Source organism: Podarcis cretensis, assembly GCF_951804945.1.
Source record: "Podarcis cretensis genome assembly, chromosome: Z".
NCBI lineage: Eukaryota > Metazoa > Chordata > Lepidosauria > Squamata > Lacertidae > Podarcis > Podarcis cretensis.
Window position 1 is genome coordinate 3,637,988 of NC_137184.1, and position 23,125 is coordinate 3,661,112.

General features: G+C 46.0%; 1 protein-coding gene across 2 annotated transcripts in view; it reads right to left on the bottom strand.

The window, feature by feature from the left end:
- AK1 (adenylate kinase 1) overlaps nt 1–13,911 on the bottom strand; it is a 48,957-nt gene extending 35,046 nt beyond the window's left edge. Inside the window, exons 1-7 of one of the 2 annotated variants that reach the window (XM_079962122.1) lie at nt 13,793–13,911; nt 7,934–8,123; nt 6,779–6,943; nt 4,747–4,919; nt 3,509–3,622; nt 3,070–3,261; nt 506–596 (exon numbers count right to left, since the gene is read on the bottom strand). In XM_079962122.1, the coding sequence (XP_079818248.1) occupies nt 506–596; nt 3,070–3,261; nt 3,509–3,622; nt 4,747–4,919; nt 6,779–6,943; nt 7,934–8,123; nt 13,793–13,855 (988 nt within the window). In that variant the 5' untranslated portion in view covers nt 13,856–13,911. The remainder of the gene's footprint in view (nt 1–505; nt 597–3,069; nt 3,262–3,508; nt 3,623–4,746; nt 4,920–6,778; nt 6,944–7,933; nt 8,124–13,792) is intronic. The other variant, XM_079962123.1, reaches the window with a different exon arrangement.
- Between the last annotated feature and the right edge of the window lie 9,214 nt (nt 13,912–23,125).

The following is a 23,125-nucleotide window of genomic DNA, read 5'->3' on the forward strand; positions in this document are numbered from 1 at the left end:
CTTCCTTGCCAGCAGAACGTTTTGTAGAATCGTGGGCTCCTGCTGCAAGGACTGAGGCATAGACAGGTGACGTCCAGGGCCAGATCCAAGCTGAGCAACCACCAGAGTCACCAAGTCCCAAACTGGGAGTCTTTTCAATACTCCCAGTCCTGGGCAACTAATGACCAGCCAGGGTGAATGTGATGACTCCGGACCCTGAGTTATACTTCACTGTCTGGGATGAGGCTCCAAGCCACCATAATAATTGCTCACCAGACACGACAGGTACGCAGAGAGCCAAGGATTGCCGGTTCTAGTTCTGGCTCCTCTTGAAAGCACCTCTCCCACCTGCGAGTATCCGGGGGGGGGGGGGGTGGCAAGCCCTGGATAGAAGGAAGCTCTGCCCCCTAAGGCAACCATGCAATCACAGGCTTGACTCGAGCTTTTTTTTTTTTTTTGCAGAGTGCTGTTCTCCTTACCTTTCAGACCCCCACCCTGATGCAAGCAGGTGCCCCCCTGCTCTCACCTGGAAACTCCATCCTTTCCAGGTGCAGCCGCTGCTGAACACAGGAGCCAATGTCTGCAAAAATCTCCTCCTCCTCTCTGTCCGCAGCAAACTGGAAAGAGAAAGCAGGGGGAGGGAGGTGCTGTTAAATCTTTCTCAGGCTGGTTACAAAGGAGGAGTGCAGGGCCTGCTGTGTTCATTTTGAGAGGCCCCCATCATGATGAAGCGAGGTGTGCCTTAAGGGATCAGGCCAAAGATACCATATTTTTCCATGTATAAGACTAGTTTTTCCCCCTTAAAAATAATGTCAAAAATTAGGGGGTGTCTTATGCACAGATAGGGACGCGGGTGGCGCTGTGGGTTAAACCTCAGCGCCTAGGACTTGCTGATCGCATGGTCGGTGGTTTGAATCCCCGCGGCGGGGTGCGCTCCCGTTGCTCGGTCCCAGCGCCTGCCAACCTAGCAGTTTGAAAGCACCCCCGGGTGCAAGTAGATAAATAGGGACCGCTTACTAGCGGGAAGGTAAACGGTGTTTCCGTGTGCGGCTTTGGCTCGCCAGAGCAGCTTCGTCACACTGGCCACGTGACCCAGAAGTGTCTGCGGACAGCGCTGGCTCCCGGCCTCTAGAGTGAGATGAGCGCACAACCCCAGAGTCTGTCAAGACTGGCCCATACGGGCAGGGGTACCTTTACCTTTACCTTTATGCACAGATACATCCCCCCTTTTCTTAAATCTGAGTCCCCCAAAATAGGGGGCGTCTTACACATGGGGGCGTCTTATAGACAGAAAAATATGGTATGTCTAGGCCAGCTGCTTCTGACAGGGCATAGATGTGTGATGCCACCCTTGATCGCAGTGGCTGCCCTCCAGTGGAGCTGGACTACATCTCCCATCATCCCTGTCTATTGGCCATGGTAGCAGGGGTGGATGGGAGTTTAATAATATCTAGAGGGCTGCAGATTTGCCTATCCATGATCTAAGAAGATACCTTCCCTGCTGTCTCAAGGAAATGCCTCTTCCAAGCACAGACATTCATCCATTTCTTGCATACAGTAGGAATTGCTGCTGCTTAGGTCTGTAGCCTGTTTCTGCTTCTCTCCTCACTCTGCCCCCCATCCTACCCTCTCCCTCTTTCTCTGTGGGTATTCACAGGTTACACTAGAGAGATTAATAGTCTATATACCTATGTAAACAATAGCTAAACTGTACAAATCATAACGTGTGAAAAAGCCTCCTCGCAGTTTCTCATTTTTCCAACCTTAAGTTCCGTTCTCCCTGTTTCCACATCAGTTTGCAATGGTTTTGAAAAACATAGCCCCATGAAAATTTATCAGCTTTTTAGTGCAGCTTTTTCATCATCAGCCTTTGCCTTGCCTTGGTGATGAACTGGATGAGAGTCAACAGACTGACACACAATTCAGATAAGACTTGAGGCACTGTTGGTGTGTGGTTCCCTAGACCGGATGGCTGGGAGATCGCCTGCTCTTGATGGGGTTACACCCTCTCTGAAGGAATGGGTACTCCTAGATCCTTTGCTGTCAGGTGGCCTCAGGGTGCAGAGTGCCTCCCGTCAGCTTTGGCTGGTGCCCCAGCTACGCCCCCATCTGGACAGGGATAGCCTAACTCTTGTAGCGTACGCTCTGGTAACCTCTAGGCTAGATGACTGCAATGTGTTGTATGTAGGGCTGCATATGAAGATGGTTCAGAAACTTCAGCAGCCAAGTTGTCCACCAGGACAAGACGTTTTGGGCATATAATGCCAATCCTGGCCCAACTGCACTCACTGCCACTTAGTTTCCAGGCCCAACTCAAAGTGCTGGTTTTGACCTATAAAGCATTAAATGGCTCAGGGTCACAATTACCTCTCTCCATAGGAACCTACCCAGACCCTGAGATCATCTTCTGAGGCCCTTCTTTGTGTGCCTCCTCCATGAGAGGCCCAGAGGGGGGCAACATAATAAGAGGCCTTTTCTGCAGTCTGTGGAATGCTCTGCTCAGCAAAGTTTGGCTTGCACCTTCTTTACATATCTTTATGTGCCAGGCAAAAATGTTTCCCTATAACCAGGCATTCGGCCAATTCCATGGCCTCCAAAATGTGTTTTGGGGAGAATGAATGTTTTGGGCTTGTTTTTGTTTTATTATGTTTTTGTGTTCTTGTTTTGTATTTTTATGTTGTGAATCACCTGTGACCTTTGGATGAAGGATGGGATACAAATGTAATGAATATTTTTTTTATGTATGCTATTTTCTCTAATAAAACATTTCTGCAAAGAAATCTTCCCTTGTACAGTGGATTTTGTACATTATTTTCATCAATATATGCATTTTATGCATGCTTTATATATGTATTTTTGTATGCATTACTTGGCTGGAGGAAGTGCATTGAAAAATTCAGAAAAGTGCAAATTTTGAAGGATGTCTCTGCTGCAGTTTGTGTACTGCTTCAGAAAGTGTGAGTTAGTTCAGCTCGCCTTCAAATGCCAACTGAAACTAATTTCTGCTCTGTCTCCAGTCCTGATGAAAGCAAATTCTCTTTCCCAACGCCTTAGAGCATCCCAACCAACTCAGTTCAGGAAGGTCCTTACCCGGACAATGGTTCCCTTTTCCTGGTAATACTTCACTATCAGTGGCACATTCTGCTTGAATGTCTCCAGCCTGCGCCCAATGGCATGGGGGTTGTCGTCCAGGCGGCCTTGCTCCTGGGCACGCTTCTCTAGCCTCTGCCGGAGCTTCTGGCTGGGGCAGGCCAGGAAGACGACAAGATCTGGGGAGCCAATCTGCCAGAGAAGGGAGACAAGTGTCAGGCTTTAAACATGGCGGCCATCCTCTCACCCTCTTCGCTGCCCAGGGTATGTCTGGAGCACTACAAATTGACACTGGTTTCATCCTTTTTCTCAATGTTTCCCTTCTCTTCATTTTCTCCTCTATGTTCCTCCACTTTGGTCCATCTAGCTCAGTATCCTCTGCAATGACTGGCAATGGCTTTGCCAGAGTTTCTTTCACTCTGCCTGGGTTGTCTCCTACCTGCTCCTCAAACGTTAACACCTGGCCAATGTCTCGGGGGAAGCCATCCACCACAAAGCCTTTCGCATCTGGCTGCTTTATAAATTGTTGCTTCAGCTCCTCGATTGTTGTTTCCTGAAAGGCAAAGAGAGCATCACTGGGAAGGCTGAGGCTCTCAGCTCCTTGCTTGTGGGAAAGCAAGATGAACAGGGAAATAACAAAAAGTGAGCACCTTTTTAAAACAGTGAAGTTGCCAAGTTTCTGTAAGCCCTGGCTGGGAAACAGATGAATCTCGGTGACTCCCAGTGTTCCAGTCAATTACACACTGAGCATCACAGACTAAAGCTTTTAATCTGAGCCAGAAAAGAATGCAAATCTGCCTTCTCACCTCCAAAGCCCTTCTTTCTCCCTCATCCACTCATTTCCTTTCCTGCTGCTGCTCCAGCAATTGCAATGGGAGGGAGATAAATTCTACCCCAAAAAAATCCTCTTTCTCACAAGAGGTGGTAAAGGGAAAAGACACCATCTTCCCTTCCACCCTTCCAAGCAAGTTTAATTATTATCTTTAGAGACAGTCAAGCCTACTGGTGCCAGCTTGTGACTGCCGGTGCCTGGGGCCATGCGTTACCACTGGGGACGTGCTCTAGATCATCACATCCCCAGTGTGCCAACTTCACTCATGCACGTAGTGGGGTATGGCGAAGTAGCGCACACATGCCGGGGGCGTGATGATGTACTGTGCCCAAGCACACGTGGCCATGCCACACTTTGTGGAAGCCATGGCACCCAGGGCCCTGGGACTTGGTGCCTATGGCCAAACCTATGCCAAAAATGGACTTAGTCATGTCAAAATGACATTTTGGTCCACCATCTTGATTCAAAATGGTGGCTGGCATCTAAACATCGAGGAAGATTGCTGCCCTCCAGCTCAGGAACCCCCGTGCCAAGTTGGTGATTGATATCTCAAGAACAGATGGACAACCAGATGGACAAAGCACTTTCCAAAACTTATAGAAGATTCATCCTAATGTGCTTATAGAAAGCTTACACTTATGTCTGGTCTTGACTTCAGTGTTAGTTCTGATTTGTGATTTGTGGGGCAATTATACAGTGATGAGCATTCACCCTGAATTAATCCTGATCTGTATGTCTTCCTGTTAGTCAGCTGCTTATCCTATACATTTCAGTGACTTGAATCCACCTCTGAAAGTCTTGAAACAACCTTGGTTGCTAAAATTCTGAAAGCCAATCATTCTTACCGGTGGGGCCAGCTCCCCATTGGCGATGATCTTGGCAATCAGCTCCCACTTCCTGTCGCTGTTGGCATGATGAATCATCTGCTTGCGCAGGATCTCACCAACGGAGATGCAGGTGAATCCAAAATGGGAGGCAATCCTATTGCTCTGAGTCCCCTTCCCACTCCCAGGGCCCCCTGCAATCCAAAAAGACAGCTGAGCAAGGCATGTAGAGCAAGGAGTAGAGAACCTTTTCAGGTGCTGTAACCATAAACAATAACAACCAAAACACATCACAAAGTACACAACCAAATGGAACCATATCCACATGAGATCTAAAAATAAATATACAGAAAGTAAAATCAGTAACAGCAGCAAAAAAACAAAACAAAAACAAAAACATATCCCCCTAAGCTATAACCCAGACCATGAGCCTGTTCAGCAACCGCAGCTTTTGCAGCTGGCATCAGTCAGGGCCAAAATGACCCCCCCCCCCAGAGGCCAGGTGGAAAAAGGCCTACAAGGCAGGTCTTCCGGGGCAGCCAAGAAATTGATCAAGTGCACCAAAATAACCACAAATGGGTCTAAGCTTTAGAACAGACTTCCCCAACTCTGGGTCCTTATTTGTTGTTGGACTATAACTTCCAACACTCCTAATCTCTAGCAATGCTGGCTGAGGAGGGTGAGGTATGTGGTGCAACAACATTTGGAGATCCAACATTGGAGAAGGCTGCTCTGGAGAAATAATAATAATAATAATAATAATAATAATAATAATAATAATAATTATTATTATTATTATTTATACCCCACCCATCTGACTGGGTTTCCCAAGCCACTCTGGGCGGCTCCCAATCAAATCTTAAAGACACAATATAGCATTAAACATTAAACATTAAAAACTTCCCTAAACAGGGCTGCCTTCAGATGTCTTTTTAAAGTACGATAGTTGCTTATTTCCTTGACATCTGATGGGAGGGCGTTCCACAGGGCAGACGCCATTACTGAGAAGGCCCTCTGCCTGGTTCCCTGTAACCTCATGTCTCGCAGTGAGGGAGCTGCCAAAAGGCCCTCAGAGCTGGACCTCAGTGTCCAGGCTGAAGGATGGGGGTGGAGACACTCCTTCAGATATACAGCACTGAGGCCATTTAGGGCTTTCAAGGTCAGCACCAACACTTTGAATTGTGCTCGGAAACGCACTGGGAGCCAATGCAGGTCTCTCAGACCGGTGTTATATGGTCCCGGCAGCCACTCCCAGTCACCAGTCTAGCTGCCGCATTCTGGATTATTTGCAGTTTCTAAGTCACCTTCAAAGGTAGCCCCACTTAGAGCGCATGGCAGTAGTCCAAGTGGGAGATAACCAGAGCATGCACCACTCTGGCAAGACAGTCCACAGGCAGTTAGGGTCTCAGCCTGTGTACCAAATGGAGCTGGTAGACAGCTGCCCTGGACACAGAATTGACCTGCACCTCCATGGACAGCTGTGAGTCCAAAATGACTCTCAGGCTGCACACCTGGTCCTTCAGAGGCACAGTTACATTCAGGACCAGGGAGTCCTCCACACCAGCCCACCCCCTGTCCCCCAAGAACAGTACTTCTGTCTTGTCAGAATTCAACCTCAATCTGTTAGCCACCATCCATCCTCCAACCACCTCCAAACACTCACACAGGACCTTCACTGCCCTCACTGGCTCCGATTTAAAAGAGAGGTAGAGCTGGGTATCATCTGCATATTAATGACTGTTCCCACCATATACGCACACACATATATACACACTCCTCTCCTTGTACCCTGTGGCAGTACAGTCCATTAGGGACACAGGTGGCACTGTGGTCTAAACCACTGAGCCTCTTGGGCTTGCCGATCAGAAGGTCGTCGGTTCAAATCTGCTTGACAGTGGTGAACTCCCATTGCTCTGTCTCTGTTTCTGCCAATATAGCAGTTCAAAAGCACACCAGTGCAAGTAGATAAAAGAATTTACCCAAGTCTCCAAGCAAGCATTTGCCCCTCTTCCCACCGAAGAACCGTTCTTCCTCATCCCAGTTAACTTCTCACCTATTACAAATATGATCTTAGGACGAGGTTGACCAGGGACAAATACATCATATTCTTGGATCAGGCCTGTGAATTCTGTCATATCCGAGTCACTCTCAATGGAGAACTGGCTTTCAATGGGTGGTAGGTGCTGGTGGTACTGGTTGTATGGTGCCAAGCCTAGTCCTGCAAGGATAAAAATAAATCAGAATTGTTGTGTATTGAGTCAAAGGATTTTATATCTGTATTATTATTGTCTGTATTTGCATTAGGGTAAAGTAACTGCCTTTTGGTTCCAGAGGGTACAGCTACTATTGGTTCATTTAAGCTGCTGTATTTGGATCCTCTGTCTTACTGGTTTCCTCCAAAAGGCAGGACTGTGATTGCCTGATATTGTTCCCTCCAAAATGTATCCTTTCTAGCTAGTTCCCTGTCCCTATAAATGTAGCTCTCCCCTCCTTAGGCCCCAGTCTTGTTGCTTTAATTAAGAAGTGTTACTAGAGAACTGTCTCCAGCATATTATGTCAAGAGAGCTGAAATCACAAACCCCACGTCACAACAAGAATGTCATTGCAAATTACAGGGGTTGCCAACATGGAATCCATGTGTTCGATGGTGTCCTTGAGGTGCTTTCCCCAGGTGCCCATGCAGCCTCTGAATTCTACCCCCAGCCACTGTTGAAGTTGGATGAAGTTGCAAGAGATGCTCTTTTCCGCTTCCTCCAGCTTTATACGAAAAGGGCCACAACTCAGTGGTAGAACACACGCTTTGCATACAAAGTCCCAGGTTCAGTCCCCACTGGCATTTCCAGGTACGGTTGAGAAAGATCTCCTCTGAGGTCCTGGAGAGCCACTGCCCATCAGTGCAGATTAAATGGACCATTGGTCCAACTCTGCATAAGGCAGCTTCCTGTGTTCCTGTTTAAGGCTCAGATAAATCCTACTGGATTAGACTTTTAGCTAGATGCTTTAGAGAAGCAAAGAGAGATTGAGAGAGCAAAAGCACACTTGCACTTCCATCCTTCCCCTTCAGAAGGAGGATACAGGGAAAGGGGAGAGAAACACCAATTCAGGGTGGCACCCACAGCACGCATCAAAAATTCAAATGTGCCCACAAAGGTTGGTGACTTCTGACCTAAGCTCTTAAACATGCCGTTCAATGAGGGGGCATCCAAACCTGTGCAGAAGAAGGTTTTCTTGCCTTGCCCACTGCTGCCATTGCTGTGCATGGCCCGTCGTTCCTGAGTGATGAATGTATCCCATTGCACCATCTTGGGTCCGCCCAGCTCCCGGACTTTCTGCAAGCAGTGCTCCAGATAACTAACCGGGTCTTCTGGTCGGTGGTACATGAGGCCCGTTAACATGCTCTGTGGAGAAGCAGAAGTGGGGGAGGAAAGCACAGGTTAAAATTATATGTATTTCAGAAGGGGTGGCGGAGTACATGGCCAAGTCTCAATGCTCTTCCCAGATCTATGTTTTTACCTCACCAGCTCCAAGTCATAGCAGAAAGTTATGGCCCAGGGGCTAGTAGCACTAGCTGGCCAGTCACTCGCACATCATATTCACCTGGCTCAAGCAGGTGAAGCAAATGAGAATGTCACAATTACAACTCACTCTGTTTAGAACGCACAAAACCCCTGGTCTAAAACAGCAGCACTGGTTGCTAATTCATTTCCAGGCCCAGTTCAAGGTACTCACATAAGTTTAAAACCCTAAATGACTTAATCCCCAATACCTAAACTTCCTCCCAGGAAGTCGACTTACCCACCCATTTGTCATTAGGGTCTAGGGCAGGTCACAATATAAAAAGACAATATTCCTCTTGTCCTAGGTAAAGTGGTGTGTCTTAAGTATTATTATTATTATTATTATTATTATTATTATTATTATTATTTACCCTGCCCATCTGACTGGGTTGCCACTCTGGACGGCTTCCAGCATACATCAAGACATGGTAAAATGTTAAACTTTAAAAAGCATCTGATGAAAGATAACAATGAAGATACCAGGTGCACCTCTCTGGGGAAGGGATTCCACAGGGGTCAGCAAACTTTTTCAGCAGGGGGCTGGTCCACTGTCCCTCAGACATTATGGGGGCCCAGACTATATATTGGGGAAAAAACTAAACAAATTCCTATTCCCCACAAATAACCCAGAGATGCATTTTAAATAAAAGCACACATTCTACTCATATAAAAACACGCTGATTCCTGGACCATCCACGGGTCGGATTTAGAAGGCTATTAGGCTGGATCCAGCCCCGGGCCTTAGTCTGCCTACCCATGATATAAAAACATAATAAAATAAAAACATAATAAAACTACCTGATACAGGACTGCCTTCAGATGTCTTCTAAAAGTTATGTAGTTCTTTATCTCCTTGACATCTGATAGGAGGGTGTTCTACAGGGCGGGTGCCACCACCGAGAAGGCCCTCTGTCTGGTTCCCTGTAACTTCGCTTCTCACAGTGAAGGAACCACCAGAGGACCCTCTGAGGAGGATCTCCGTGTCCTGGCTGAGCGATGGGGGTGGAGACGCCTCCTTCAGGTATACTGGGCCGAGGCCGTTTAGGGCTTTAAAGCTCACCACCAACACTGTGGTGCCAAATGTAATCTTGTTACATTGATCAGTGCCTGGTTTGGCTAACCTTTATGGAGTTTGGGTTGCAACCTAATTCACAGATTGAAGATTGGAGTATACTTATCCTTTGGATTTCCAACTTCTCCAGATTTTGCAATGTTTATTTCAGCGCCAAAAAAAAAAGGGGGGGAGGTACCAATATACCTTTCTTTCTTTTTTAAGGATAAATTACATTTATAAATGCATGTACTGTACTGGAATATAAATAAATATATAAATATATAAATAAATAAATAAATAAATAAATAAATAACTGGCACAGTCTAGGTCCACACATACTGTGTTTTTTCTCTGCTGGGGCTGTCTTGCTAACCCTGTGTCAGCGCTGGAGGTGCTGGGTGGTTGTCTTGCACAGGGTGTGAAGCTGAGGGGGCACAAAATGATGCTGATACTACTATTAATAATAATAATACCACCTCTGTTTATATGGGTACCTACCAAGGATGTCGTGGGACGCAGGTGGCGCTGTGGGTTAAAGCCTCAGCGCCTAGGGCTTGCCGATCGAAAGGTCGGCGGTTCGAATCCCTGAGGCGGGGTGCGCTCCCGCTGCTCGGTCCCAGCGCCTGCCATCCTAGCAGTTCGAAAGCACCTCCGGGTGCAAGTAGATAAATAGGGACCGCTTACCAGCGGGAAGGTAAACGGCGTTTCCGTGTGCGGCTCTGGCTCTGGCTCGCCAGAGCAGCGATGTCACGCTGGCCACGTGACCCGGAAGTGTCTCCGGACAGCGCTGGCCCCTGGCCTCTTAAGTGAGATGGGCGCACAACCCCAGAGTCTGTCAAGACTGGCCCGTACGGGCAGGGGTACCTTTACCTTACCAAGGATGTCCATTAAAAAAGTAACAGTACCAAAATAAATTATTGTGGGGAGAAAGGAAATATTTTTTTTGGAGGGGGGTGCCAAATTTTGTCCTTGCTCAGGGCCCTGTATTACCAAAGCCTCTACTGTATCTGATGTTTATCATCTTGAACCAACTTGAAATTAAAACTACGTCTTATGATAAAATATTTTTAGTTATTATTATTTTATTGCATTTATGTCCCATGTTTTCTCCTAGGAGCTCAAGGTAGCATACATGGTGCTCCCCCTCCTCATTTAAACCCTACAACAACCCTGTGAGGTAGGTTAGGTTGAAAGGCAGTGACTTGCCCATGATTGTACCCAGTGAGCTTCATGGCCAAGTGGGGGTTCAAACCCTGGTCTCTCCCAGGTCCTAGTGTGACACTCTTAATCACTGTCCCACATTAAATGTATTTAACATGCATTTAAATACATTTTGCAACCCATAATTAATGACGGAAGTTGCATTTAAGTACATGTTCCAAGCCATATTGAAATATGAATGTATGTAGCTTATTTAAATGACACAGACTAATTAATGTGGAAACAAGAACGGAGCCAAAAATCTATGGTTCCTTTTGCTGTTTTACCCCTGCAGGGGTGGATGGGAATGTAGTCCTCTACAGAAAAAAGGTTCCTCACCCTTGCCTCAGAATAAAATGGTCCCGTCCCTCACTTTGTATGTTGTGGTAAGAGGTGTGTCTGGGAAAGAGGAATCCAGGGCTTAGCCATGGAGACAGTTACTGTGTTGGGATGCTACAATGGTGTAAACACACCTTGAATTACTACAGAGCAGTGGAAAGGGGGATACATAATCATATCATCCATTATAACAGGGGCATTGGAGGAGGGAACCTGAGATCCAGGGGCCAAAGTCTTTTTGTTTGGCCCTTGAGATATCCCCCATGCTACAGCCTCTCCCCACCCATACTCATGACTGCTCCCTCTTAAATGCTGTTGAATGCTTGCCTGGATGTATGGCAGAGCAGGGTGCTGTGAACAGGGGTGTAGCTAGCTGCTCCGTAACCCAGGGTGGTGAGGGCGGGGCGATCTGCCCATGGGGGTGGGGTGGCGATCCGCCCACAGAGTCCGCCTGGCGGACGCAAGCCCCACGCTGCCATTTTGGGCAGCATGGGGGCCCAAGTCACTGTGTCACTCGCAGGAGAGACGCGTGGCTCGGGCGCACTGCAGGTCAGGCCCCGCAGTAAGTGCCCCCCCCCCCCGTGGTGTGCCATTTTGTCACCCCCTTAGGCATGACACCCGGGGCGAACCACACACCCAGCACACCCCTTCCTATGCCTCTGGTTGTGAGATTGTGTGAAAAGAAGCCTTCCAGACTAACGTAATATTTACATTCCTTGCTCTGCCAACTCTTGTCTCTGGCCCTTCCACCACTGGCCTGTGCCCTCTACCCATCAGAAGAAGACAACAAGGCCCTCAGATTGAAAAAAAAGTTCCCCATTGTTGTTGTTGCTGCTGTTGTTGTTGTTGTCATCATCCGTCTGTCGTGAGAGACAATGGAGTGTGCCTCCAAGTGAAGTCCAGCCACTGTGTTGGCAGCACTAAAGTGGCCTCCCGGGGCAGTGTGTGTGGACTTAGGAAAGACCCAGATGGCAAGACCTTCCTCTTGGCTTCACTGAGGTGGTCCAAAGGAAAGCAGAGCAATATGCTGGCACCAATCCTGCATTGTAAAATCTGTTGCCCCAGGATGTGAATTGGCTCACGGCTTCACAAGGGGATTTGATACATTTGCAGAATGGGGTTTGTCAGTGGCTGCTAGCCACAATAACCAAGGCTGCAGTCCTATACCTGAGAGTAAGCCCCTTTGAAGTCAAAAGGACTTTAGACAAAGGTTTTCCCCTGCCCTACCTGGAGATGCCAGGGGTTAAACTTTGGACCTCCTGCATGCAAAGCTAATGTCTTTCCCTATTAAATGCTATGGGATTTTTTTTTATGGGGCACCAGCACTTGTGCAAGTCAACACATATGGTGGTACCTCGGGTTAAGTACTTAATTTGTTCTGGAGGTCCGTTCTTAACCTGAAGCACCAATTTAGCTAATGGGGCCTCCCGCTGCCACCACGCCGCCAGAGCATGATTTCTGTTCTCATCCTGAAGCAAAGTTCTTATTTCTGGGTTAGTGGAGTCTGTATCCTGAAGTGTATGTACAGGTACCACTGTATAAGAAAAGCATTCTGTAAGTTCCTCAGCTGTGTTTACACCCCTGGGAATTGTGTTTTGGACTGGAGCCTCACATTTCCTCTTTAATTACTGGCTCTGCAGGGACCTGATTGACTGTGACAAGGAGCCAAATGCAAAACCAGCCATATGGAGAAAGTTCCTCACAACAAAGGTACTTCCCTCTGGACGTTGATTTGTGTCTTGTTTATTAAAAACAGCTCCCTGGGTCTCAAAATAATGGCAGCTTAACAGCTTGATCACACAGGCTCCCTTTCAAGAGGGCAATAATTGAGTCAATTCATTTAGCAATCAATACAGGTTAATGTCAGCTAGGTTGCTAAGCTGTCGAGGCATCAAGCAGGCACATTTCTTCTCCATGCAAAGGTGGTCAAGAAACAAACACCTGAGGGCATGGGGGGTGGGGCATTATCCCTCACTCTCCTCTGCCAAAGGGAATTTTCCATGCTGCTCAATGATTTCTCAGAAGTGACTCACGCTAGGTTCTCTTGACCCAGAAGCCGTAGTGTTGTAACCTCAAATGCATGTTGGAGCGTTAGCACTTGGCACATGCTAAGATACTTGCTTGTTCTTCATATTAATACATGGAAGACATCACTCCTGGGTCTTTTTATTTATTACATTTATATCCCCCACCCCCTCCCAGGACCTCAGGGTGGTTTACGTGGTTACCAAGCTCCCCATTTTATTGTCACAACAACCTCCCTGTGGGGCATAGCTGTCAACGTTTCCCTTTCTCTAAGGGAAATTCCCTTATTCCGAATAGGATTCCTCGCAAGAATAGGGGAAAGTTGACAGCTATGCTGTGGGTAGGTTAGGCTGAGAGGCTGTGACTGGCAAAAGGTCACTCTGGAAGTTTCATGGCTGGCCAAGAAAAGATTTGAACTCTGCTTTCCCAGATCTTAGCCCATTACAAAACAGGGATGACGGCTAACATGAGGCATGAGTTGCTCTGGACATGCTTATGGGGCACAATCTTCCCACCCAATTTTTAACTCGCCAGCGGGGACTTAATTTGGGGGCTATCATTTGTCAGGGTGCGGAAACAAGCCTTCCTGAACACTGCCCTCAGTGGAGCCCCCGACAGGTCTACCTTTTGTGGCCAGATTCCAGGGGACCCAGCCCTGGCGTTCAAATCAGCGGAGAACCGGGCGAGCTGCCCGCCCGCCCGCCTCCCTCCTGTCCCGACCACGAGGCAAAGGGGCGTTTTGTGCATGCTCAGAGGAGGAGGTGGTGGACGCGCTCTTCTTCAGCTGCGACCGTGCACATGGCAAACAGGTGGCAAGGCTACCCCGGGAACGCCACCCCGAAAGGAGACCAGCAGAGAAGGAGCGCACAGGCGATCCAAGTGGCTGGCTCACCTCAAAAAGCTGCGGGATCTCCCGGCGGGAGACGTAGTCGCGGGCGTCGGCTGTTTCGCTCATGGCGATGGCAGTGTCTCTGAGCTGGGCAGGCGCCGGCGACAAGCAACAGCCACCCTGTTCGTGGGTCCGTCCGTCCGTCCAGCCGCTGCCTCTTTTCCCTCCCTCCCGCCTTCTTCCTCCTCCAACCGGGTCTACTTGCTGCGGCGATGAGCGGCCACTCCTCCGCCCGGGGACTGGAGGCAGGAGGCTGCGCAGCGCGCGCGCCGTCGATCAGATGGCTCTGGAACAGCGCCTGGTCCTTGGTGGAATCCCCCGAGGGTGGGAGGGCAGACAGAGTGGGACGCGCCGGGGGGGGGGGGCGCAAACTATTGCAGCGTCTAGGGAAGCCAAAGGCTAGGTGGGTGTGCTGCTGATGCTGGTAAGAGAAGGCAAGGATGCGTTTGGTTTCATCTGGATAGGCTGTGAGGTGGCCTGCTCTCGATGGCGTTACACTCCGTCTGAAGGAGCAGGTATGTCGCTTAGCGGTGGTACTCATGGACGTAGCCATAGCAAACTGAGGTTCTGCCCTCCCCCCAATAACAAAAGGCCTGCCCCCTCCAAAAAAAATCCTGGCTATGCCCATGGATCTCAGGTGGCCTCCGCAACGTGGCCTGCTTTCCATCAGCTTCTGCTGGTGGCCCAGGTGTACCCTTACCTTGACCAGGGACAGTCTGCTTTCATCTATGCTCTGGTAACTCCTAAATTAGATTACTGCAATGCTTTATGTAAGACTGCCTCTGAAGATGGTTCGGAAACTTCAGCTGGTACAGAACACAGTGGCCGCTCACCAGGACAGAATGGCTTGAGCATATAACCCTGATGCTGGCCCAATTGTACTGACTGCTAATTGGTTCCCAGGCCCAACTCAAAGTGCTGGTATTGACCTATAAAGCCTTAAATGGCTCGGGACCACAATACCTCCAGGACTGCCTCTTTCCATATGAACCAACCTGCAGCAGCGGAGTGTACACTCTGCTGCTGGGAACGAGGAGCCAGGCGCCTGGTCGCACTCCCTTTCAAAAATGTGCCAGGGCAGTGCCCCCCAGCCCCGCCCCACTACACCCCTGCCTACCTGGACCCTAAGATCATTCTCTGAAGCAGGGCCGTCTTTAGCAGATGCGGTGCCAGGGTGCAAATATCTGCCCAGCACCCCCAAATTTCCACGGGTAGTGTTGGGGTGGCCGTAGCTGTTCACTGCCAGCCATGGGGGGGGGCACAACTCTCCCCCATGCTGCTGCGGGAGAGCGATCCCCGCAGAGGCTTGGGAGGGAAGCTGCACGCCCACCAACCCTATTGTTTGGTGGGGCGCAGCTGGTGGGCGTGCAGGGAAAGGGAAAGCCACCAGCAAAGCCGCGCTGCTGCTCCATTTGCTGAGGCGCCCCTGAGAGGCTGGCACCCTGGTGCGACACACCACGAAGCCCTATGGGAAAGACGGCTCTGCTCTGAAGCCCTTCTTCGTGTGGCTCCTCAATGAGAGAATGGGCATTTTCTTCAATGGCTCCCTGTTTGTAAAATGCTTGCTCGCCTGCCGCCAATTTACAGGATTATAACTCTTCTAGTCAGCCAGCTGTTAAGCACCTGCCAGAGAGTCTCTTGCTACCTTTAAGCTTCGATTTGGAAGATATTTTCCTAACCTCTCTTTGTTCTTTGGACAAGAAATATAATGCACAGGGCCTGAAATTGTTGGAATTTGTGAAGGAATATATCCTTCATGGGAGAAGAAGAAGAAGAAGAAGAAGAAGAAGAAGAAGAAGAAGAGGAGGAGGAGGAGGAGTTTGGATTTGATATCCCGCTTTATCACTACCCGAAGGAATCTCAAAGCAGCTCACAATCTCCTTTCCCTTCCTCCCCCCCAACAAACACTCTGTGAGGTGAGTGGGGCTGAGAGACTTCAAAGAAGTGTGACTGGCCCAAGGTCACCCAGCAGCTGCATGTGGAGGAGAGGAGACGCGAACCCGGTTCACCAGATTACGAGTCTACTGCTCTTAACCACTAGGCATTGCTAAGGGTCCGTATTCTTATTTGAACAAATACAGTGGAAGTGCTATTAACTGCATCATAATCTCTCATTCATTATTCACTTTTGTGAACACTTTTTTTAATAATAGATTTATTGGAATTTAGAAAAAGCTATATATAAATTATTGTTAATTATATTTTTTGTCAAAGGTAAAAAGTTAACCTAGGTATAAGCACAAACTGCAACAACAAAAAAGTAATAAAAGGAAAATAGAGAAATGAGGAGAAAGAGAGAAAGAAGAGATGATGGGAAAAAGAAGAAAGGGAAATCAATAACTTCTGATTCCTCATCTATCCACTATTTGTAAACATTATTCAATTCACCACTCCACTATAACAAAACCATTTTCTATAACCCAACATTATCTTCAGGCTTCAAACCCAACTACCATTTTCTTTTTCATGCAAGAAGTCTATAAGAAGTTTCCAACCTTTAGTAAACAGCAACTGTGTCTTTGATTAAACATGTCAATTTTGCCATCTCAGCTATATCCAACAATTATTAACAACCATTCTTCTATTGTTGGTAAATATGAATCTTTCCATCTTTGTGTGTATAAAAGTCCCACTGCCATAGTCATGTATTGGAATAAAATTCCATGGTCACTTTTGTGAACACTTTTGAAGGGTTACAATGACCAGAAAGTGACCACATTCCAATATCAATGACCCTGTGTGCTCTAATAAAATGCATACATACAACCGAATCTGTGAGCGTAAGTAGAAGGTGAAAGACTGAAATGGTCTCACAGTGAATCCATCAAATGTAGGTTGGAATAGAAGAGTCTGCTCAAAAACAATTAAGCTGAAAATACAAAAACCGAGTGGCAGGAATTGGAACTAGCAGTAATGGAGCAGAGAGAAAACAAATTCTGGGAACTGGTGTCCTGGGATTTCAATGAAATGAGATCATCACATCTAGTTCTGCAGAACTAGATAAATTAACAGGAAGGATTCGAAACCTGCAGGATCAGAGATTCTTAGAACACTGGAGTAAATATATGAATTATCTGAAAGACAAACAAAAAATATATGAATTATCTGAAAGACAAACAAAAAATAGGAAAAAAGAGAAAAAAGAAAAAAGATACATACAACGTATTACCACTTAATTAATTAAAATTAAGTACCATCCATCTTCATAAACATGGTATTTGATTTCCTCGAATTTCTTCCATCCGAATTTCTTAGTAATTATATGTAGCAGTTTCCAATATCAGAGTTTCAAAAGACCATATCACAGTCCTGATCATAGCTTTCCTTATCGTACATTTTCTTATTTATAAATTTAAATATAATTACATAGCTTTCCTTATCGTACATTTTCTTATTTATAAATTTAATTCCATTTTAATCCTAGGCCTAATTGTTTCTTTCAGGTGGTTACATATCTTTAATATTACAATATTTATTCAAATAATCTTTATATTTCTTCCAGTCTTCTTGATGTTCCTCTTCTTTCTGATCGCGGATTCTCCTGGTGAGATAAGCCAGCTCTATAAACTCCATCATCTTCATCTGCCATTCTTCTACCGTTGGTAGTTCTTGTGTTTTCCATTTTTTGGCTAATAAAATCCATGTAGCAGTTGTGGCATACAAAAATACTTTTACACCTTTTTTGGGCAGTTCAGAACCTATTATTCCAAGGAGAAAGGCTTCTGGTTTCTTCATAAATGTATATTTCATCATTTTTTTAATTCATTATAAATTTTTTCCCAGAGGTCTTTTACCTTGGAGCAAGTCCACCACATATGATAGAAAGTACCTTCCTTTTCTTTACATTTTCAGCATAAATTATCACAATTATGGTAGATCTTCGCCAGTTTAACAGGGGTTAAGTACCACCTATACATCATTTTCATAATATTTTCCTTTAACATTGTACATGCAGTAAACTTAAACCCTTTCTTCCAAAGTCTCTCCCAGTCCTCCATCATTATATTATGTCCCGCATCTTGTGCCCAATCAATCATAACCGATTTTACTTGCTCATCTTTTGTATGCTACTCCAGTAACAAACTATACATTTTAGACAGATTTTAAACATTAGTATCTAACAACTCCATTTCCAGTTTAGTTTTTTCAATTGCAAAACCTTTTTTCTTATCAATCTTAGATAATTCATTAATTTGGTAATATTGAAGCCAATTTATCTTTGATTTGTTCAAATGATTTTAACATAAATCCCTCCCCGTCTTCAACCAATAAATCTGGGTATCTCAACCACTTATTTTCCATATTAAGCTTTTTTTGTGCCTGTGCTTCAGTTGGTGAAATCCATTTGGGTGTTTTTCTTATCAAAAGATCCTGATATCTAGACCAAACATTAAAAAGTGCTTTCCTAATTAAACCTGAAACTGTTCTTAACCTGAAGCACCACTTTAGCTAATGGGGCCGCCTGCTGCCGCCACGCCGCCGGAGCACGATTTCTGTTCTCATCCTGAAGCGAAGTCCTTACCTGAAGCGCTATTTCTGGGCTAGCGGAGTCTGTAACCTGAAGCGTATGTAACCTGAAGCGTATGTAACCCAACGTACCACTGTATTAGTTAAGGACAATTAAATGTAATAGGAAATAAAGAAATTCAGAATAAGTGATAAAGAACAGAAAATCATTAGAGGTGTTGACAGAAGTAAAAAATACTGTATAAGATGTGAAGATATGTTGTATGACAGTTGGAACTGATATGTTAAAAAATCCGGGTTAGCGGGTTAGCGCCTCTGGCAATGGCGGAGCTCCTCCGATCGGGAGGAACTTGCTCCGTGGAAAGCAGGGTCTGAACCGCCACGGTGAAGGCGGAGACCCTTGGAAATCACAGGCAGAAGAGCCTGTGAACTTGGGATTCGGCTGGCACCTTTTGCGCCCCCCTACTCGCGGGGAGAATCCAGTATCGGGAATCCGGTATCGGGAATCCGGAGCGACGTGGGGTGAGCGGCGCAGTGCTTTGAATCGACTGCTTCTTTCACGGAGTGAAGCCGCATTGCTGCTGCCGGAGAGTGCTGACTTTTTCCTGTGGACAATTGGATTTTAAACAACAACCCATGAGTAGAACGGAAAATTGGATTTCTAAATACTTTAATTTGGCATCGAACGGGTAAGGCTCAAAACAGGAAGTCCGCCTCCCCTTTTTGTAAATAGACTGAAGCAAAGTATTCGTAAGCTAAGGTTTTGGAAAGCTTCATGTAAAGGATCAAACTTCCATTGATTTAAACTATAAAACCCCCCTTGGAAGCAGGGGAAGAGGGGGAAAATTTTGACCAAGCGTGCCTGCAGGAGAGTGTGGAAAATTAAACTACCACGTCTCTGAACCTGGGAACGGGCTGCAAAAAGAAAAAAAAAGGAAAAAGTCCATTGACAGTGAACAGTACATATTTGACAGCTAGCTACAAGAGAAAGATACTGTTTCCATTGTCCGCTTCTGCGTTTTAAAAGAAGAAAAAGTAACTGAAAATTGATACTATTTTTCACCTTTGGAACTGTGTTGGAAAGGACTGAGATTTTGAAACTGTTACAAGAGTGGAGTGGAGTCATCCAGCTGTAAGATAAGGACTGTGAGAAACCAGAATTTGACCTTGAACATCCCAAGAATGTTGGTTAGGGAAGATTTAGTGTCTGCGTTTTATAAGACAAATTATTTGCTGGAAAAGCTTCATAAACAGATAGATGCTATGGCCACTAATGTTGTCATCTTGGGATCAAAAGTGGGTATCAACACAGAAGTTGTCAAGGATCCGGCACAGGAATTTATCATGACTGAACAAATCGTTGAGAAGGAGAAGGAGAAAGTTGCTGTGGTCGAGGCTAGAGTAATACAGGGGGGAGCCTTGACCTTGCAGATGCAAATTGAGGATTACAAATTGAGACCCTTTATGACTATGCAAAAGCCTTTGACTGTGTCGACCATGGCAAACTATGGCAAGTTCTTAAAGAAATGGGAGTGCCTGATCACCTCATCTGTCTCCTGAGAAATCTCTATGTGGGACAAGAAGCTACAGTTAGAACTGGATATGGAACAACTGATTGGTTCAAAATTGGGAAAGGAGTACGACAAGGCTGCATTTTGTCTCCCTGCTTATTTAACTTATATGCAGAATTCATCATGCGAAAGGCTGGGCTGGATGAATCCCTAGCCGGAATTAAGATTGCCGGAAGAAATATCAACAACCTCAGCTATCCACATGACACAACCTTGATGGCAGAAAGTGAGGAGGAATTAAAGAACCTTTTAATGAGGGTGAAAGAGGAGAGCGCAAAATATGGTCTGAAGCTCAACATCAAAAAAACGAAGATCATGGCCACTGGTCCCATCACCTCCTGGCAAATAGAAGGGGAAGAAATGGAGGCAGTGAGAGATTTTACTTTCTTGGGCTCCATGATCACTGCAGATGGTAACAGCAGCCACGAAATTAAAAGACGCCTGCTTCTTGGGAGAAGGGCAATGACAGGCCTAGACAGCATCTTGAGAAGTAGAGACATCACCTTGCCAACAAAGGTTCGTATAGTTAAAGCTATGGTTTTCCCAGTAGTGATGTATGGAAGTGAGAGCTGGACCATAAAGAAGGCTGGTCGCCGAAGAATTGATGCTTTTGAATTATGGTGCTGGAGGAGACTCTTGAGAGTCCCATGGACTGCAAGAAGATCAAACCTACCCATTCTGAAGGAAATCAGCCCTGAGTGCTCACTGGAAGGACAGATTGTGAAGCTGAGGCTCCAGTACTTTGGCCACCTCATGAGAAGAGAAGACTCCCTGGAGAAGACGCTGATGTTGGGAAAGATGGAGGGCACAAGGAGAAGGGGGCGACAGAGGACAAGATGGTTGGATAGTGTTTTTGAGGTTACCAGCATGAGTTTGACCAAACTGCGGGAGGCAGTGGAAGACAGAAGGGCCTGGCGTGCTCTGGTCCATGGGGTCACGAAGAGTCGGACACGACTAAATGACTAATCAACAACAACAACAAATGACTGAAACTAGAAAAAGCCAGATTTTGAAGATTGGAGCCTGGCCTGGTCTGGAAAAGGAAGGTTGGAGAGATTCCCTAATGCAGGGATCAATTGACTTTTGGGATATGGAGCTGGGTCAGGAGGAGATTGGAGCTTTTGGGACATTTGGATTTGGAGGATTTTTGAAACAAGATTTGGAACGCTTTATGGATCCAAGCTTTAACTATGGAAATCTGGCTGCCCTGTTAAGAAGGAATAAAGGCATTGTTGGGATGGAGCTCCCCCGAGATCTGCTTTTTAGCACTAAAGATTATGAAGAAGACCGGCAGAAGGGACGTGAAGGAGAGTTAAGAGCCTCGGATATAAGATCTCCAGGTTGATGGACTGTTTGGAGTTGACAGAAGGGACGGCAGAGGCCGAGACCAGGGAGAGGAGACGGTGGAAGAAGATTGGGAATTTAAAGTTTATATTTGGAAATTTTGTAAAATTTAATGAGGGAGAGAAAAATCGTGGAATGAAATTTTTATGACCCTAGTGGAAATGTTTTAAGAGTTTAAGCTCAAATAGATATATTAATTTTAAGGAGAAAAAGAGGGAAAGGATTTGCTGAAATATTTAATTGAATTAGAATACAAAAAAGGGAGGTGGGAGGAGGTCAAGGAAACAAGCAAATGAAAGATATACTATGTGAAGGTTTGATGTGTTTTTTGCTTTTGTTTTTCTTTTCTCTTTAACCTTTTTTTGTTTCTCTTTTTTCTTATTTGTATGGTATTCTTTTTTTAATGTGATACATTGTTTTGTTTTTTGTTTAATTTGGTGTTTTTCTGTTTTATTTGTAACCTTCAAAACCTTAATAAATATTATTTTTAAAAAAAATAAAAAATCAATAAAAATGTATATAAAAAAAGAAAAGAAATGAGATCATCACAGGAAACCTCAGTTCCTGCCTCTGATTCGGTTTAATATTTATCCAATATATTTGGTGCTCAATTTGGGCAACTGCTTGTATCAACAGTATATTGATCAACTTACCTGAACGGCAACCAGTCTCCTGTAATGAGTTCATGGCACTTATTTACTATAAAATAAGGCTTCCTCTGGGGACGCGGGTGGCGCTGTTGGTTAAACCACAGAGCCTAGGACTTGCCGATCAGAAGGTTGGAGGTTCGAATCCCTGCAACGGGGTGAGCTCCTGTTGCTCAGTCCCTGCTCCTGCCAACCTAGCAGTTCGAAAGCACATCAAAGTGCAAGTAGATAAATAGGTACCGCTCCGGCGGGAAGGTAAATGGCGTTTCCGTGCGTTGCTCTGGTTCACCAGAAGCGGCTTAGTCATGCTGGCCACATGACCCAGAAGTTGTACCCCAGCTCCCTCGGCCAATAAAGTGTGATGAGCGCTGCAACCCCAGAATCAGCCATGACTGGACCTAATGGTCAGGGGTCCCTTCACCTTTACCTTAAAGGCTTCCTCTGAAAGGAATACATATAATGGCGGATGCCTACCATGGCTGGTTTATTTATAACACTGGCAAAAACTATTGGTTGCTTGGCTTGTTACACATCTCTTCAAAACTATATACGTGGTATCTTCTTCAAAAGTTATCAGACTGGTGGCAAAATAATGTTATTCATGAAAACAAGCGAGGTTCAGAAAAGGACACAGTAACATTGATCAAATTCTGAACTATAGTATAGGGAAATAGTCTAAAAACATTAAGAGTAAACTTTATGTAGCCTTTTTTATCTTTCTGTGTTTGTCTCTATTAATCAAAACACACTGTTTTGACTGGCAATTGCAGTCATTTGCCAATGTTCCTCTAATATAATGCATTTTAGTGGGAAGGTTTGTATGTTGAATTTTGAAGGGTGGCTGTGCTTTGGTTCATATACTGTTTCAAAAACGGCGAAATGGGGTTTTCAGGAAGGGTTTTCCCACAGCCCTACCTGGAAACACCAGAGATTGTGCTTGGGACCTTTTGCATGTAAGGCAAATGCTCTGAGCCATAATCCTTCCCCAAAGATCGGCCCTACTATTAGGCAGAGGGAGATAGCTGGTACTTGGGCGGGGTGAGCAGCAGTGCCAAGGTAAGGGATAAGGTTGTATGTTCTTCTATAGGGAGACTTTTAGCCATCTCTCTTTAATGTTACAGCCTTAAAAAAAAATGTTATCTGTTTTGGGGCCCCTTAGGGACGCGGGTGGCGCTGTGTGTTAAACCACAGAGCCTAGGTCTTGCCGATCAGAAGGTCGGCGGTTCAAATCCCCGCAACGGGGTGAGCTCCCGTTGCTCGGTCCCTGCTCCTGCCAACCTAGCAGTTTGAAAGCACCTCAAAGTGCA